This window comes from Aythya fuligula, chromosome 8 (genome assembly GCF_009819795.1).
Source record: "Aythya fuligula isolate bAytFul2 chromosome 8, bAytFul2.pri, whole genome shotgun sequence".
Lineage (NCBI taxonomy): Eukaryota > Metazoa > Chordata > Aves > Anseriformes > Anatidae > Aythya > Aythya fuligula.
The window spans coordinates 8,176,503-8,195,711 of record NC_045566.1 but is presented as its reverse complement, the minus strand read 5'-3'; the positions used below and the strand labels follow the sequence as shown (position 1 = coordinate 8,195,711).

The window sequence follows — 19,209 nt, the reverse complement described above, 5'->3', positions numbered from 1 at the left end:
TGGTTTTTTCATCTCTTGACAAGTTTACAAAGAAAAGAATGGAGCAGAGCTTAGCTGCATTACATCCAATATGCTGCCTACACAAACGCCAGAGAAGCTAAATGAACCCCAGAACATATGGCACTCTGCTGACAGAGCTCAGAAACTGGTTCTGCATGAGCAACAAGGAACATCTTGAAACGCACAAGACATATGTGTTTTAGGAGGAAGATTGAAGTGTTTCATAATAAAACAGGACAAAGTGAAATACAAGCGCTGTATAAAATTTTAATTAAAAACTGGTTTTACCCCTCAACGTGAATATACAATATGTTTCACAGATGGATTTCATATTTAAGTATTATCCAAACCAAAAACGTAAATGAGACAAATAAAGCCTTCAAAAATGGCACAGAGGCTAAAATGTATGTAAACACTAGATGACTGTGGTGAAAACAAGGCAAGCAGGGAAAGCAACCTCTTAGCAAATGTTTACTACTGGAGTACTGAATGAAGCAGTTCATGCACACAGCCTTAGTAGCAACACAATTAACTCAACATCCCAAAATTGAAGTCGGTGTGACAATACAAATATAAGCATTAGAATTTACCACCATTCAGCAACATAAGTGGTGCTTTGGTTACTTCAACACATATTTATAAGTTCCACAGGTTGTGGGGTACGCTGATTTGTTTACCATGAATTATCCATAACCCATGGAAAGCCATTCACCAAACATCTCCCCAGATTCACCCTGACTTTCAACCTCCTACACCCACCCCGTGTGGTCCTGTCCATTCAGTGGCATCAGTGTTTGATAGTAGAACAAAGTTTTTGTGCTGTATCCTCAGGTTCTGTAAATCTTTGTGAACCAAAAGAGACCTTGCTTAGCAACAGCAGGCTCCCTCCCCTGAAGAGGTAGAGGTGAGAAGATGGCATCTCATGCAGAGTTCTCTGTCAGAAACAATCACCCAGAACTGAACAGAAATATGAAAAGAATCTCCACGTTGATAAAGCAAGGAGAAGGATTACTGTTCCTCCATGTCGTTCAAACAAATTATCACTGCACTTCAGAGTTTCTCACTGAAGACAAACAAGGAATAAACTGAATGTCTTTGACAAGCCAACACTGCTAACAGAGCTACAGCCTCAACTTCTAAGGGGTTTGGTTGACAATGTTTTGAATTCCATGGACAAAGCAGTAGAAACTAACAAAAGCATTGGGGTTTGTGTTTAATTGTTCACTATATAACAGAAACAAGGATATTAGATGCTCTTCATCACTTCCCACAACACTAGTTTATTTGTTGAAACTCAAAGGAACTGGGCAAAGACTGGCTCTCTGCTGCTACCAGAGACCCTCACCTACACCAGATATAATTTTTGTTACTGAGGTAGCTCATTAAGATCATCCACAGAAATGCTGTTCTCTCTTAGATTCAGTCGTTTTCACTACAAATAAGCAGTGAAGAAGCTAATTTTTCACTCATTTAAAAGTTTCCCCAAATTTCTTGCCTCTTAAATCTCTTGAGAAGTCAGCATCCTGCTAATGATCACTCTGTAACAGTGAAGTAATTAACATCATGGTTGGCTTTCCTATGACCAAGACATTACATATTATAAGATTTACAAGATTCTTGCATAGTTCAGTGTTCCAGAAAACAATACTAAAAATGAGAAAGATCAGAACTACATAATGTAATACCTTGCAAACAGACTGAAAAGGCAGAGACTCCTTCCAACTTACTTTCTCTGACAAACCTACAACACACCACAGAAATGCTTCCACTGTCAAGTTGCACACACCTTTGTACCCCTTACTTCCTAGGAAGAGGATGAGAACAAAACATGACAGATGTTAATAGTGCTGGTTAGCCTTCTTAGAAGAAAGTGCTAAAACATTAAGATTACAAACAAACAAAGATCAATTAGTATGAGTTTAATGAACCCATATCATACAAGAGACATAAGCTGATTAGGATATCCATGGTAAAGTCAAACTCCTGAAAGCACATGTAGTAAAGTAGTTCATTGTCTTTTTCAATAGTTTCTTAAATTTATCAGGTTTCTATCTTGATAAGATTAAGACTTGCTTAATAATTGTCTAATTAAAAAATAATAAAAGTGGGAAAATTAAAATAAGGTCTTTTTAGTAACCTGGAGATGAGATGGGACTTTTCAGCCAGGCTTCCACAAAATAATTTCTGTAACATTCACTTCAGGATCCCAAAGCACTTTACAGTCATTTAATTAAGCTTCAGTGGAGCACAAACTCCCCATTTTACAGCTGAGGTAACAATGAGAAGGATTTTAGCACAGACTATTAATTTAACACTGAGCAGAGGTAGAAGTTCTGTTATTTTACCCCCAAAACAGGTTCCCAACCTCTATAGGTAATTTCTTTCTCCACTCACCATTTTGGCAACCCCCTAAGCAATAGTAAAATTCAGACATGATGCACAGTCTAAAGAACAGCACTCATCATCTAAGCCTCTCAGATCTGGGCTATGAACACTCTTGTCCATCTATCTCACAAAGCTGTTCCTTACTCTATCCATCCCTATGCCTCTTGTCCCCAGCGGACCAATTTAAGCTTCCTTTCTTCTTGTTGAAAACTTTGATAAGGCAAGTCATTAAAGAGTTTGACATTTTTGCCTTTAATCTGCAACAGGTCAATGACTGAGTGATTTCCAAAGCAACTATTACTCAGCAAAGGATTTGGCATCCTACTGAATGAGTAGACAAACTACCTGCCTACTGAGCCATCCCAAGGTCCTAAGCTATATAAAGTGATCTATAGGAGAGAGGAGAGGGAGCAAGTTGGAAGCAAACTCTGATTTATTAAATCGAGTCATTAAAATATTACACTGATTGCATACTGCAAGCAACACTGGATTCTGCAAAACATTTGGTGAAAATACTCATGGGTTGTAATAGCTTGGGGAGGACAAGAGAAAGAGAGAGACTTGATAGAAAGTGCACTAATTCTCTCTTAATCTAGCCCATTATTACTAGACTCAAGTAGGTAGCTTTCCTTCAGAAGGTAAAACGATGAGTGTGGAGTTACACCATCCCACTGTCACTAACAGACCACTTTGGGGAAGGAAAAAAGTGGGAATGAGCATAAAAAAATGCTATTTAAAACTCCACTCAGGAGCCTAGAAATGTGCATTTGATAGAAGTGATTTAAATTGTATTAGAAGGCAAGGTGCACTAAACAATTACAGTTTATTACTACACTGCTTTGCTGCCTGAACCTATACTTATCACACACTGCAGTAGCAAAGGAGCAGCAGTGCTCAGTGCACTTGAGCTATATGCGTATTAATAGAAGAGGTAGCTAAGGAAACAGGGAAGGGGCCAAAAGCTTTAAACAACCAAGTGGCCTGAAGATTTTATGGACAGATAGTGTACTTCAAGACTTAAGTCACATTTCATAGAAAAAATTTCCATTAACTAACGGGATTTCCAGCACATTGCTTGGAAAAGCACTGTGCCATATCACAGCATATAAGCTGTGGAATGACTCTGACCCAAGAGGGAAACACATATCCTGCAGCAGCTGACTCAAAAAGACGTACACACCATCTCCCTCTGCAGCTGGAGCAGGGCCAACACTCATGATCTATCTGCTTCATTTGTTGCTACACTGCCTTCAAAGGCTTCAGTGACAATATTCATGCTGGTCAGAATTCAATATATGACACTTTCTTCTTTTTCTCCTATCTAGTTTTAGCCTTTGATGGAAGAAGAAAGGTTGCCGTATTACTGTATGCTTTGCTTCTTTAGTTAGGGGAATTAAACAATATACCCCCCTGCTTCTGGACCCCTCAGAAATCTTACCTTGGTTTTCTACTTTGGCCTCCAACCTCCCTCATGTCTTGAATTCAAGGCAACTTGCATCCTTACTCATTCACACACACAAAAAAACAAAGCCTCAGCATTCAGCCTCCTACACGTTGAGCTAATTGGATTAAAGTTTGCAATGCTGGATTGCCAAGGAGGGAAAAAACAAACAGTACTTCCCTATCATAGAATGAGATGAGGCCAAAGGGGAGAACCATCCTTCAGAAGACAGTAACTTTCATTAAGCTGTGACACCAGCAAGGGCAAACACAGATAATATTGAATGAAAACTGGGTCATCATGAGAAGAACAGCAAATCTTTAAGGCTCAAACACATACAGGAAACTGCAGCAACTTTCAGATTTCAGATTTTAATTTTAAGCTAAAAGGTTGGAAAATCCTCTCTCAGAATATTCTGTGCCTATTTAGGAACCATTTGGATATATTTATTTTCATATGCAGCAAGAAAAACTCTTCCTTTATGGACTACTAAAGAGTAGTAACATACTAATGAATGCATACCAGGTACTGGTAGCACAATACAGCCATCATGCCTTCAGTGGCATGGCTTGGGTAAGTTTTATTTTGCAAAACTGCAAAAAAAGTATACTACTTCATAGCGTGCCTCAACACTTATCCATAAGACTGTGCAGCTAATGCCCTTTGAAAGCAGTAATGTGCTAAATGGCATCAGGGACAGGAAGTTATCAGTGTTAATCCACTTCAACTGGTTTAACTGCTACAAGGAATAGAAATGTCTATATGGAAGACACTTCCTCTGAGAGTCCCCTTTCCTGAAACAGAAGCACACAGCCTTTCAATGTGCTTTCCCACTAGCATAATTGCTCACCAACTGCTTTCTCAAATCAATTATGTTGTCTCAGCATTAAAGGATAGAAGGCAGAGTAGACCAACTTTTTGTTTATCTTTGCATGCTGGCAGGTTACAGTCAGATGTTCTGCCATCTGTACTGCAAGCTTTATCCTTTATCCAATCCTAACAGGTAATATGGCATTGGTGTAACTGAATCTGTTCGCTCAGTCAGGGAAGGAGCCAGAATAGGCATTTGTTTTCCCCCCCCCATTCTAAAAGGAAGCAGGAGATGGACACTCTTGCCCTTTTAAAACATTCTGCTTTTCAATAGATGGGCAATTTGCCCTGGTCTGCTAATGTGGGATCTGTTCAATGCAAGGCTGAAAAGGTTCCATCCCTGGGGAAAGCATTGAACTGCTGATGAACATTTGGTGGCCTTTAGCAAAAAGGATGCGATTTTTGCCAACAGGATCCCAGCAGGCTGGGAAGGACAGGCTCCAAATTAGGTGGGATTGTGATGCAGGAACTTCAGAAAGCCCGTACTGGGTATACAAGCTTGCTGGCTAGCTCCAGTCTTTCCCCCTCCCCACTCATTTCCTATCTGTATTTTTAAAAATCACAAGTATAATGGTAAATGTCATGACTGCACTCAAGAAAACCTAGAAACTTTCAAACACATAGGGTATGTGAAGACAACTTTTCTTCTGATACAAAGATCTGTGTGGGTTTCTTTTAAAATTTGACATTATTTGAAAATTTGTGATTAAAGGTGCTTGAAACTACTTTGAAAGCATATCTGTAGGTCAGTATCAGAGTTTTTTTTTTCCGCTTTTCTCAAAAATAAACAATCCAAACCCAATTTTCTAGAAAACCATTCCAATTCCCTCTTTCCCAGAGCAGACGCTTTTATATCAACACTTGCATTTGCCTCCCCCTCAGACACCCTCTCTGAACACTAGGACATATTGCTTCTTCAACCAATTCTATTTATGTTACTGAACAGATTTAATTATTTAAATAATAATTGACTGCAGCTGAAACCTGACTTATGTCAGGCAGGAATGTCCAACAGACCTATTTGTCTTCAAATGACTATTTTCTGATAGTCTCAAAGGAGCAACACCATCTTAATTAACTGTGGAGGGGCTTTGTACTTTTTTTTTTGGCTTTGTACTTTTTTTTTTTTTTTTATTAGGGAGGAGGTGTTGCTCCTGATAATGATGCAGGGGGTAGTGGGGTGCATATGGTTCTGCTAATAGCATTCAAGTGGCAACCCAGGCCAAAACCCCATTTCTCCAAAAGCCTGCCCAGACATAATTATACCTTAAAAATAGAGTACAAATATTTGTCACATAAAAATTGTTTTCATAAGAAATATCAACATTGTGTACTGTGCATTTCCAGCTAGATTGCTATCAGGAGTGTGGTTTTTGGTCTGAAACAATGCCAGAAGCTTTTCGGTACATGTTTCTGTATATTTTCTCGAGACTGTCTTCAAAGATTGCTCTGTGAGACTTCCCTTTGTATACAGCTGCACGACTGGACCAGTATTCACCATTATCCAATGGAACAGTGGTGTTCCGCTGCACTGGTGAACTGTCAACACAAAGAAGATATAAAATAATGATCAAATCAAGATAAGAGGAAACAGACGTACAAATCCAAATGCAGAAGCAGAAACCCAAATGTAAAGCTGCTAACCACAGATTACCTTTCAAAGACAGAAATAAAAACTGCACTGCAGCTACATCTAAGAAATGGAAACCCACCCTACATTATTCATTCACACAAATTCTCCCCCACCTATCCTTGTGGACTTGGCAATACCTCCCAAATAAAAAGAGAATTACTTCTAAAAGAGCATGCAGTCATTTTGCTGTATTTTGACAGGCAGTGTGACTAGGCACTGAGCCTATGCAAGAGCAACACAGTAGGATTGCTGTGTCCTTTGAAGGTCAAAATGTAACCACAAGCAGCTATTTCAGTATGAAGACAATCTATCAGAGGTATATTAAATTACTGTGGTTGCAGCTGTAAAGTGGCCTATCGGAAGCATCTTGGATTAAGTATTCTACGAAACACATTATGATATAATGGCAATCGGGTGTTCCTTCCCCACCCCATCTTATGTGTCACTGTTTTAATACCAAACATAGTCTCATAGTTTAGTTGCTTTGAGATATTATTTCCTTTATCTATAAAGTGAAATTTATTCTCTGAAAATCATTGCAAAACACTGCCAAATCTGAAGTGTGTATAGCTAAACTTCATGATTGTTTGCTTCTCGAGACTTTCAAAGAAAGAGATTGTGTTATATAACGAAAGGAGTTATTTTACTGTAATAAAGTATGAAACAGATGAAAAATCATCAGCAGAAAATGACTACTAAAGTGACATTTTTCACATCTGCTTGGAGATTTAGGCACCTATGACACTTAAAGATTAGAACTGAGTTATCTTCAGCCTTTCACAAAGGCTCTCAGTCTACAAAAAGAAACCAAAAATATGAAGCTTGTGGTGACCATCTTCCCTTAGGAAATGAAATACATTTCACAGAGATGTATATAACAAAATGTAAAACTTATCATTTATTAACCTACTATGGTCAAACCAATCCTCAAAACTTTGTCCTCAAGTTCATATCAATAAACATGCATGACAAGAAGGAATGCTTGTGTCAAAGGACACACAAATATACTTGCAGCTAGCTCCATTAAAACATAAGGTTTTCATTTTAAGAAGGGAAAATGGTGAGGTAAGAAAAGGAAAATCAGCATCATCGTTTTTTTAAACTCACATTTCCAAGATTCTCTCTCTCCTATAGAAAACAAAAGTAGTATTATGGTGGTATCAATCTATACCCCATAAAACAACAAAATCTCTAAGTGACTCCAATATTAAAGAGGAAGAAAGGTCACCTTCATGCTTTTCAAAAAAATAAAAATAAAGCCCCGACATTTTAAGTCAGTCAACAGCACAAGGAAAATTTAAACCTGCTTATCATCCTGGAGAGGGTGATCTGTGCTCTACAGCTTGGACACAATGAAACCAACCTACCAAACAGCAAAATCAATAGAAAAGTTATATAGGCCTGTGTTAAATGTAGACAAGTCAATACTCTGGAGACCCATCAACAGTTGAACTTTTACCTCCTCCTTTTGGCAGTTTGTGTTACCTCAGTTCTGACTAAGAATTTTCAGTCTGACAAATAAGCCTGGCACTGGGAGCAGCACTTGCAACTACACAATAAGCAGCTTTGCATCATTCTTCTTAGAATCCATTTCCTGTATTGAGCCTTGTACTTTCATTTCCTACTAAAGGCAGAATCTACATAGAGACACTCAAAACCCAACCATTTAGGACTACAGTAAAAAAGTCTCAAAGAACAATAGCAACTTTCACAAATTCCTAATGCTGTTTCTGAAAAAAGAATTAAGTGTGTGTGTGCATGCATTTCCCATTAGCATGACCTTGCACATGAGATGTTTAGCACTAGTGTGGACATAGATACAACCAACCTAGAGAAGAGTCCCTCTCCTATCTCAGCTGGAAACCAACTGACAACCTGAGCTAAGCAATCTGGGAATTACACTCACAAATCATATTAACAGCAGGATTTCTGCACGCAACTCCCTGCTCTGAAATACCTGTCATATGCTTTTGTTCCGTCATACATCTCCTTTAAGAGTCCCAGAAGTTCTTTTCTGAGTGAATCATATACTAAATATTTCACAAAACATGGACCTTTTCCTTGCTCCCAGTGGTTTTCAATCATCTGCTTTACTGCCAACATTTGGTCGACAGTACCATGTCCTTCTATGAACTCTTTCTCTGTCCTTGTATCCTGTTTATGAGCACTGTGGCAAACACTTGGCAATCAGACTGTCCTCGAGTCTTTTTATTTCTCACCCTTCAGTGAATGGGATTAGTGCTGCTGGCCTCTAAACCCAAGGACCGGTCCTTTCCCAAGCTGAGTGCCACATTTTATATCCCCATCACTTCTTGATTCTCTAGTATTAGGATTTGTTTCTTCTTTTTTCATAGTCTGCAGTCTCAGCATCAATCTCAAACTCCCAAAGCTGCCTCAAAACAAAAACTTGCACTTTCTCTCTCAGAAACATCTCCTACACAATTTAATTGCAGCAGCTGTCAGGACAAAGGATAAGGTAGCAAAAAGGCTACATGCAGAATACAGGACCAAGCACAGGAACAGAAAAACTAACAACTTCACTTTCTTTAAAAATCTAAGACTTCCTAGATCCCTTGAACAGCAGTGACCACAACTTACAGGAATTAAAAAAAACAATAAATAGATGAACTCTTTGGAGTTTACTAATCTCAAGCAGAAGTTTACTATGCTATGCATAATGAACTAACCCTCTTTTTGTTGGTATACAGTGGTGATTTGGGAAGCCTATGTTATAAAATACTGTATCACTTTAATTATTAAAATATTTTTTTTTTTTTTAAATGTCAAACAATCTCTAATTTAGCACCACATTTCTAGGATTTTGTCTTAATATAAAGAAAAATGGAGAATCCATACAACCCTAAATGCTTTGCATTGCTTCGTATCTTTCTTCGAACAAGTATCCCAAATGTTCTACAAAATACTGTGCACATACATAGAGAACATCAGGACTGATAACTTCTACTACAGAAGTCAAATACCAAAACATTCTGTGTCTTAAGTAAATATTCAAATAAAAACCTAGATATGTGAGGAGCACACACTATAATTAACCCATATAAACAAGGTTTTCAAAATGTCTTCTGAAATACAAAACACCGAATCACTAGACCATTTATGTATTTGCATTTTTTTTTTTTTTTTTTTTAAGATGCTTCTCTTTTACAGCATGTGTTTTGGAAAAAAATACACCCAAAAGCCTTATTACTAAGTAAGTTTCAATTTATTTTTGCATTCCCATAATTTTAATGAAAGATCACCAAATAGATATTTTTAAAGTTACGTGTACTCTCTGGCTTATAAAATCCAACAACTACTGCCCATGGATCATTTTTATGACCAAGCCCAGTGCTAAAATCAGAATTTTATGAAGACTATACTGACAGTTCCAAACACCATGTAAGGTATGATGATAATTAACTGTATTTTGCTTTTAGGTGAAAAAGCTTGCTAGGACTAACTCCTACGGAAGCCTTTTCCCAGTGCAATATAACAGCTCAAAATAGGAAGAGAAATTTTTAGCTAAATTTAAAGGGCAATATCGTGAGTATGACTGTTCTCTCCTGGTCAGAGAGAAACTCCATACCTGCTCTGCAGTTCACTCATGGATAAGTGTGCTTTATGAGAAGAGTCTCTTGTCTTAGTCATGTCTCCTTTTGATGAGTTACTTTCATTCTAAAAAAAAAAAAAAAAAAAAGCACACCAGAAAATCAAATTCTCATTACCTTGGTTTCTGATTACAATGATCTCATTTCAAAAATACATTCTTTCCACTTAGAAAACTATTAAAGTGCTTACATTTCATGGGGGAGAAAGGGACAAAGTGTAATGAGCCAAATGCCATTTATGAACACTTTTAATTAAGTTCAGCACAACTCAGCTAATATTTTTCAGGTAATAAACTGGAAAGAATTTCTAGACATTGTAGATCTAAAGAACCATGCAGACAGCATAAGCTTCAATAATCCCCCCAAACACGTGGGTTAAATACTATGAAACCTACAAGAAACAAAAGGAAAGCAGTGAGCAACAGAAGAGAGGGAAAAGAGAACCAAAAAAGAACCCTAATCAATTAACAACTTTTGTAATGAGCTACTGTTATCCGTATCATGGATTTTACCAAGTAGAAGCGTTTCTATCTATCCAAATACATTCATGCCATACACAGGGCTAAGAACATGCTTACCCAACATTAAAAATAAGTTTTAAAAATATACCAAAGGATCCTTCAGCGGCATTCTTAACAGTTGCTAAGAAGCAATCTGACCTTCGAAATACTATCTAGATATTAATAAACCCATATTTGGCCTCTTAAGTAAGCATGAAACGAAACAATTCATTTAAAGCAAGCCAGTTGCCCACCTGAGACAGGATGGTAGAAATTCCATCCACACTCAACCACACTCAAGCTAATGTGGATGGAGAAGACACTACTTAAGAGATGGTATTAAGTGATGCTTTTAGCAGAAGCTAATAGCTGCAAAGATCAGTAAACAAAATCATCTTTCACACTACATCACAAATAATTGGAAAAAGAGCATGCAATTAAAATAATTAAACTTGTTGGTAACACAAAACTTGAAGAAAAGACAGTAAAGACAGTGGTAGATGGCAATCAGATGCAGAATAAGCTGCATAGCAGGAGCATGGGTGTGAAAAAAGCTAACAATTTATTGTGGTGAAATACAAAGGTAATGTGTGTGTTTGTAAACAGGAAAACTCTTCCTTCAACAGTCACAGACTATAAAGCACCGCGTAGAGGAAATGGGGTACAGTGGTAAATAAAACAGCAGAATTTGCCTGAGGCAAATTATGTTCTGGAAAGCAAAGAACGATGGAAACATTATGATACTGTCAGAATGTCACAGTGGAAAGCTACAGTGGACACCCTAAGGAATCTGCAGCAGAGCTCCAGTCACACTATTTTTACAGAGCACTATGGAAACTAAATTTTGGAAAACACAGATGGATGCTTCTGGGAATGGTTGTTTAGCATTATGTTCTTTGGAATAGAAAAGAGTAAGAGATACTTTGTAAACTCCCAAAGTTTGGAAGAGGATCCAAACCGGAGCCAAAAAATCTACTCACCCCATTGTGTGCACTTCCTTTGCTACTCCCTCACTTTCAAGATGACCCATTTACCTCATCCATCCACTGCGTAACAATGCAGCCTGGATTTTGGGCCTCAATGGAAGTAGACCTGATATTAAACTAACTAAACAGGGAATTCAGAGCCAAGGTTCTTTGGTATATCATGCTTCAACAGACTAAGAAAACAACCTTCTTTTACTGCCCCAGACATCTGCCAGGAGTTTACTGTAGTCTCTGAAGTCATTGCCTCCCAGCCAGTACAGTTCAAACATCAAATTAGTGTTACATCTACTTTTTCTGCATTGAACTTTGAGGTGGGCAAGGCTCTCACACTCTTCATCACACTTCCCACTGATGGTATTATTGGCAGATATCTGGCAGAGGGGTAAGATGGACAGCTGGGGACGATACTGACTTAAAACTGCAGCAACCTTTGAAGGCAGATTTCTGTCAACATTCCTTTTTCTACAAGGAGAAACTGAAGCAAAAGATCTTTCCCCACTTTGAGTAACTCATCTCTCTTTGAACCGATCAATAACATCGGTGTGGTAGATTGTCAGACAAAAATAATTTCATCAGAGCTCCTTATCTTAATCTTACCTACTCACATCCTTATATCCTTTTACCTTACCTTTCCTTTACCCCCTCTCACACTTAAGACCCTAAGTTCTCTGCAGATGGACAATCCTGTCATTCAATTTGTACAACGCTTTGCTCAGGGAGATACTGTGCCACAACTGAGTTTCTCAAAATCACAGTAGCAAGAACTGCTATCTGACTAAAATTACACTTCAAAATTCCATCAGCCTCAAGGACAAAAATATTCTGGTCCCAGGCATGGCCTCATTAGATTTCATCGAAAGCCACATAATTAGGAGGGAAAAAAAGCACGCATTTGAAGCATAATATTAGCTCTACAAACAGCTGGACACAAGCAGCTGTTGATGTGCAGCTGCACAACATGTTAAGCCCTTCATGTACTTTAATAGAGCTCCAACATATTTTTTGGTTAAACTGAAAGCAGGGGAACCAGATAAAAAGAAAATTTAATTGTCCTCTATACCCTATGAGGAGGCCACCTGTCTCTAAAGGGTCCACATGAGGAGGCCACTGAAACCAGCATGAAAAAGTTCAGCTTATGTACTGAATTCCCATTTCTACAATGAAGTTTGCCTGAAAAGACATCATAACAGATCCAAGACTGTAAGCACAATTGTCTTCCTCAACCATCTTGGAGAAAAGAAAGTATTTAGTTTGAGTCAAACTTACAAATACTAGGCGCTGTCTAGCACTGTGTGTCCTTAAGATATTTTTCACTCTTTTATGGATCTCATCTCCATTTGCTGGTGGAGGACAATGAGAGTTAAATCTGCAAGAGGAAGAGGAAAAACAAAGAAATATTTCGTTGTTGAAAAGCTCCAACTTGCTTTTCACTCTGATTTTTTTTTTTTAAATTATGAAGCATGCATTACTTCTGTCTATTTGGAACATATACAATGTCTGGATTTGATTCTTTTTGTCCTCTGGGGTACAAGTAAAGAAACATTTTGAAGTACTGCATAAACAACATGCATCCACAATTCCAGTATAAGATACAAAGCACAGAAAACGTTGATGATTTTGTAACTTGAGTAATATTTCTGTAATGCCTGTATTGTCCCTACAGAACAGAAAAGCTATACAGTTATTCTGTTCCCAGTGATCAGGCTTCATTTTTCTCTTTTTAAAGGAAGTATTACACACATGAAATTCTTTTCACTGAAATAAATCAACAGGAAGATAACCCCAATGTGTGCAAACAGGAAAGCCTATGGAGTTCAAAAACAGCAAATTCACAATCTTTATTCCACATGATGGAAAGTTGTGAAGTTTACATTAAAAAACAGGTAGTTTCCTTGATATGGGTGATTTAAAACCCAATACTCTGAGATTTTATTCTTTATTCTTTTATGTTTTGCAGCACTTCCCCCCCCAGTTTATACAAAAAAGCCTTCAATCTTCTCAGCAAGTTCAGAAGCTGGCAGAAATTACCTAATAGTCTGAGAATAACTACTGATAAGGGAGGCACACAAGATTTTAAGAATAGGATAATTTACACGCCAATCTCCAGACTTTAGTACACTCAAACATGTATTATCAAAACAAACCAACCAACAAATACACAGATGAGATCAACATCTAGAATAGATTCACTGGAGAAAAGGGAGCGTGAGATTGCGTAAGTAAACTTTTCATCTGAGTGAACAGAAACAAGGCACTAAATCAAGAATGTGCATCTTCACTTCAATGTTTCCTAACATCCAAGAACTTGATTTGCATGAAGAAAATAAAAAGTCATGATATGTTTTTTATTAAAACTCATGCTAAGATATATATGGGTCACTAGCCAAGCAGCCAGCTGTAGATCAGCCCCAGATTCTGTAATTTGATCCAATGGAAAAACACCCAGCAGCAAGACTGGTGGCCATACTCTGGGTGGATTACGAGCACAAGAAACGTGGACAGTCTTTAACAGTTGGCTTCACAAATTCAGTGCAGCAGAGAAACATCATGACTCTGGACCTTGATTCTACATGGGGCTCTGGAGGGGTTTGTGGGACTGGAAATGCCTTTTGATCTTTACTCTCCAAGTTTATCACACTCCCTGACCCTCTTCCCTCTGAAGATCTCAGCCTGGTCATATCAAGCTTGGTTTACCTTATCTAACTTCCAGAAAATCTCATTACTACTAAGAAACAGTACAGTTCCTTCCAAAAAGGACAAACCAAATATACATTGAAAGTCTTAGTCCAAAACATGTTACTTGGCAACATGAAAAGTAATGGAAACAGGATCTTGAAAATGGGAAGTGCCAGGTTGACTTGAGTAATGCAGACAGGGCTGGGAACACCTTAAAACCTTTTGGATGATTCTGTTATCAGAGATTAAAAATGTGCCCCGAAAGTGACTAATTCTCTCCTTTCACATAAGCTTCTTCTATTTTCTTGTACCTAGTTAACTTACACACATTTATTATTGCTTACCTTTCCAAAATCTCTCTAAACAACCCCAATATTTTCAGCCCATTTATGAGTTTCCTTAAATCAAATCATCCATTTCTGAATGCTTCTGTTTTTCTCCAATAAAGGATGCCAATAAATGGCAGAATATTGGAAGAATGAATCATACAATCTATAGGGGGATGTATTTTCCATACTTCTGATGACATTTAACATTGCTGTTATAACCAGCTTTGTGAAAATCCTTGCCTGTAATGACCCACAGATGAACATTCATATTAGAATCCTGAACATTTACAATTAATTTAAAACCCAACAGCACGTATGGCAAATCCATATTGTTCAATTCTTTTGCATACTAGAATGTAACGATCTGTTGCATTAAAAGATCTCATAATTTTTCCGAAAAGAAAGGAAAGCGGTTTGTAAATTTCTGTTGAGAGAAAAGCACTGTCTTTAAAGAAATAGAGGCCTAAACCACTTAACAGGCAGGAATATATATTTCCTTAACACAGTCAAACACAGTTTGATGTACAGCATTACAAGGCAAGTGCTGTATCACTGGCAGTTTTTGAAAGATAAAAGAAAACCAAACCCTGCATGCCTGCTAAAACACACTACTTAAATAAATCGTATCAGGCAGGAATCAAGAAACTCCAAAAAACATCTTAAGATGTCCTATGGGCCCTTACAAACACTAACACGAAGGAAATTCTGAAATGCATGTTTAAAAATATGCATTCTAGGTGCAGTAATAGGAACTCATTTCCCATTTAACAAATAAAAGCTAGACTCTATAACTCCAGAAGTTATAGCATTTCCCTCTTATTTATACAGCAGCTGCTGTTCTTCCAACATTCAAGTTGCTGGAGCTGAGAAGTTGGAATAGATTGCCGTGGGGAAATAAATTTTATGAAATTCCTATGTAAGATTTCAGATCATTGATATTAATCTTAAATTTACAAATATCCTTGGAGACACATGTATTTACTTTTGAAAAAACGAAAGCCCAAGCTTGCGATTGTATTAATTTAGACAATATCTGACCATGTCTGCAAGAAGGAAATTTAAGTACTTAAATCAAGAACTATTAGATTTCTTTCTCCAGGTGATTTTATTGATCAATCCACTAGTGTGCGCTGTGGTATAAGAAATGTTAGCCACTCACACACATCCCAAATTTAATTTACAAAAAAAACTAGACCTTAAGTATGATTAAAAACAGTATCAGCTTATTTTTAATTAGTTTTGCTAGTATTGTCATTGTCTAATTTTAGTCATAACTATTAAGTCTTCGTCACATTTAAAGTCATAATGTTAATATTTACATCCACCAAACTGCACACTAACATAAAATCCTGCCTTGAAATGCAACACCCATAATCTGAAGTGAAACCTTTTATGATATGCTAACTCCCCCATTGGAAACGTTTTATAAGAGAGGCTTTAAAGCACAGCTTCCTAAACTATAAATAAAGGGATTCCATTTGCCTAAAATGACCAATAATGTGTTTTTAAAATGACTAGCTATTTATTTATGTGATTAAGGTGTCAGTATTGTATTGCAATGTTGAAAGGCAAGTCATTTCATTTCAATGACTGTTTGTCCTGATAAACGAAATAAACTTCTACAGCTGTATTCTTTGTCATACTTTCAATTTTCCCTGGGACTTGCAAACATTCTGCAGTTACATCAGTTTAAATTGTTTATTGATTCCAATAGATTGTATAAACACTTTGGAAATATAGCTCAGTGACCTAGAAAAAGCCAGATCAATCAGAGAACTTCTCAAGATTAATTTCAAAGATGTTGTGTCGAGTACGATCAAGGAAACAGAACCATTTTCCCTTGTAATGTGACTAAAAGAATTTATTTTCTTTATGAGATAAGGATTTTTTTTTTTTTTTTTTTTAAGGTCATGCAGACAACATCTACCTTGATAGAAAAAAAAAAAAAAAAAGCAGCCAAGCACAGAGTCTAGATCTTGTGCTAAAGATCAAAGCTATTTTTGCATATAATTTTATCCATTAGGATGAAATACTCCATTACGAATACAAACAGGATATATCCAACCATATACTCTAGTTAAACAGCAGCTTGCATACTTGAGAGCAGTAATAAATAGGAATTTTCAAATGTCAGACAATCCAATCATTCACTTGCCCATAGTGAAAATGTTAATATCACATTTCAGCAGGAGATACTAATACATTTCATATCAGTAGAATTAATGCAAAAGCCTGCTGCAGAATATTTGCAATGCCTATCGTGACCCCTTCCCCCACCATCACACCTCCTAGCCTTGTGAACAACTCTGTGCATGTGGCCTCCATGAAGAATTCATCAGCTTCAAAGACACAGACTTCACGCTGAGCAAAACCACATACAAGGACAAACTAGCAGAGGACAGAAATCAATGAAGTACTGTAGTACCAGCTTCACAATTGGAGAGGACGCCACTGTAATTGGGGGCAAGGGGAAGGGAGAGAAAGAAATAACTCTTAAGCCAACAAAAAAGCCAACAACTACAAAATAAAACAACCTACAAGAACTTATGCATAGAACAAGAGAAATTTTCAGGAAACTCTAACGTAATTAACTCTGAAATGGAAAAAAAAGTCATAGATTTTATATCCAAGTAGGTGTTTATACAGCATGTAGAGTAAGTAAAGAATTTATTTCACTTAAAAGGACATGAAGTAGTAATCTGTAAAATGAACATGGTTCTCAGTATACAGTGGTCTGGAACAGAAGCACAATAGAAAGGCTGAGCTACGCTTAATGAGTTTTACTGGTCTACTTGACAGAGGTTGCACTTTCGTTTTGCCTTCTCTGAAAATTTCTGATGGCTGTAAACCCCAGTGTAAACGCAACTATGCTGACAAAGTGTTGTATAAACTATATTGGTACATACTGTTCTGTGAATTGTAATGAAAGTGTAACAACATGAAAATCCTTACATGCTCACAATAAGTGAGCAAGCATGCTGCTTCCACAATGCCAGGATACTTACTATGAAGCAGAAACAGTTACGTACAGCCAAGGCCTCAAATCAAAGAACAACAGCTTAAAAATTTGGAAGCAGTAGCTGACAGTCTGGCTGTGCCTATTTACTCTTCATCTTCAGTAAGAAACTTAAAAAAAAAAAAAGTAAGGATATCTCATCCTTTTTAAATAGTTTCTCTTATATTCAAAAGCCCTGTTTACTGGTAGGCCTTAAAGCACTACGGACATTTGCAGCGAAGAGTTTCAAAATTCACAAATGCTTTCTTTTCTCCCCCTAAATTTTATACCTAGCCCTTAAAACTAAGGCAGAATAAATCATCCTCACATATATCATGAATCCCAAGGGGTAGAAAGCTTCTGAGATTTCAAGGAAGGCCCAATATCTGAGTAGTTCCTCAACAGATGTTCAAGTCATTCTTGTACTAAACATTTGGCATGTCAGAACTGGTCAGCACTTTCTTGTACTCTTTGGAAGCTTTCAGATTATGCTATCTTCTCTAAATTTATTCATTTATACACAAAAAGGCTTTGACAGCAATCACTTTCAAATTTACCTACTGCTGCTGCAAAATCAACCAATGAAGATGACAAATAGTAGAGAAGCTGGTCAAAAATACAAAATGAGGCTTACGCACTACTGCAGAACATGACACGAAGTAACTGATCTTCAAGTGCTGCTTCCAGAGATCAGCTTAGAGAAGGCAAAAAAGTAAACTTCCTCAAGAGGTGAGAACGATAAAGACAGAAGATTCAAAAAATCATCTTACGACCACATGAAATTCCAAAATTTCCAAAATAATTAGATTTAAATAGCTAAAACAGGATAGGAAACCTAGTTGCAGTTTCTCCCTAGAGCAAGCCTTTTTCTGAAAAGGCTGATTTTTTTTTTTTTTTTTTTTATGTTCCACTTTATAGCTGGAAGTTCTCAGAACTTAAACATGCATTCTCACAAATGTTAACCCTGTCTTTGGATGCATTCCACTTTCTAAAATATTAGGTGAACTACCTGTGGTCTGGATTTTGCTATGCAACAGAACTAGTAGCAGTAGCCAAGATCCTCGAGTGACATCTCAAGATCTTTGAAGCCAAAGCTTCTGATAACTGGAATTTTCAAGGACTTTCTGTAGAATTTAGTCTTTCAATAGTAATATCTAACTTCATGCTGATATTTCCCTAGTACTTGGAAAAAGATAATACAAAAAGATGGTATTAAAACAACAAGGATATTACAGAAGGGTACCTGATTCACAGTTACCCTGTCTTACTTGAAACAGAACTTAGATTTTTGTTAAATTTTATAGGAGGTAAGACCACATTTCAGCAGTACAACCAGGAGAACATTAAAAAGACATTGGGATGGACTTCACTCTAGGAGCGTATTCACTCTTCAAATCAATAATAAAAACTAAAATCAAAAGCCTGCCATGTCCAGGGTAGGAAAAAGAACCCACTGATCCCAAACACACAAGTAGCTTTGCGTCTCAACATAACAGAAATGGTCAAATACTGCTCTGACTGGAGTAGTCTCTTGTGAATAGGATTTCTCTTGTGCCAGCAGAGATGCTCCATTAGAGGACTTCTGCCATTAGCTTACAGAATCCACTTCACTGTTTCCTTTCTTTACAGGAAGATGACTTCAGCTTTGTATTTTACTGCAGATTTCATTGCTGCAGGGAAGTCCCTAAGAAAAACACCATCTCTTCTAGGGGTGCATAAGGATATACATGCACTATGAAAACAAGGACTGAAGTTGATTTTTCCTTTCCTACAACAGCATTGAGAG

The 19,209-nt window shown here is 37.2% G+C and overlaps 1 protein-coding gene across 1 annotated transcript in view; it reads right to left on the bottom strand.

The window, feature by feature from the left end:
* Positions 1-247: 247 nt before the first annotated feature.
* The window catches only part of SPATA6 (spermatogenesis associated 6), a 42,538-nt gene continuing 23,576 nt past the window's right edge, over positions 248-19,209 (bottom strand). Inside the window, exons 11-13 of the mRNA XM_032192083.1 lie at positions 12,690-12,789; positions 9,916-10,004; positions 248-6,235 (exon numbers count right to left, since the gene is read on the bottom strand). Of these exons, the coding sequence (XP_032047974.1) occupies positions 6,055-6,235; positions 9,916-10,004; positions 12,690-12,789 (370 nt within the window). The 3' untranslated portion in view covers positions 248-6,054. The remainder of the gene's footprint in view (positions 6,236-9,915; positions 10,005-12,689; positions 12,790-19,209) is intronic.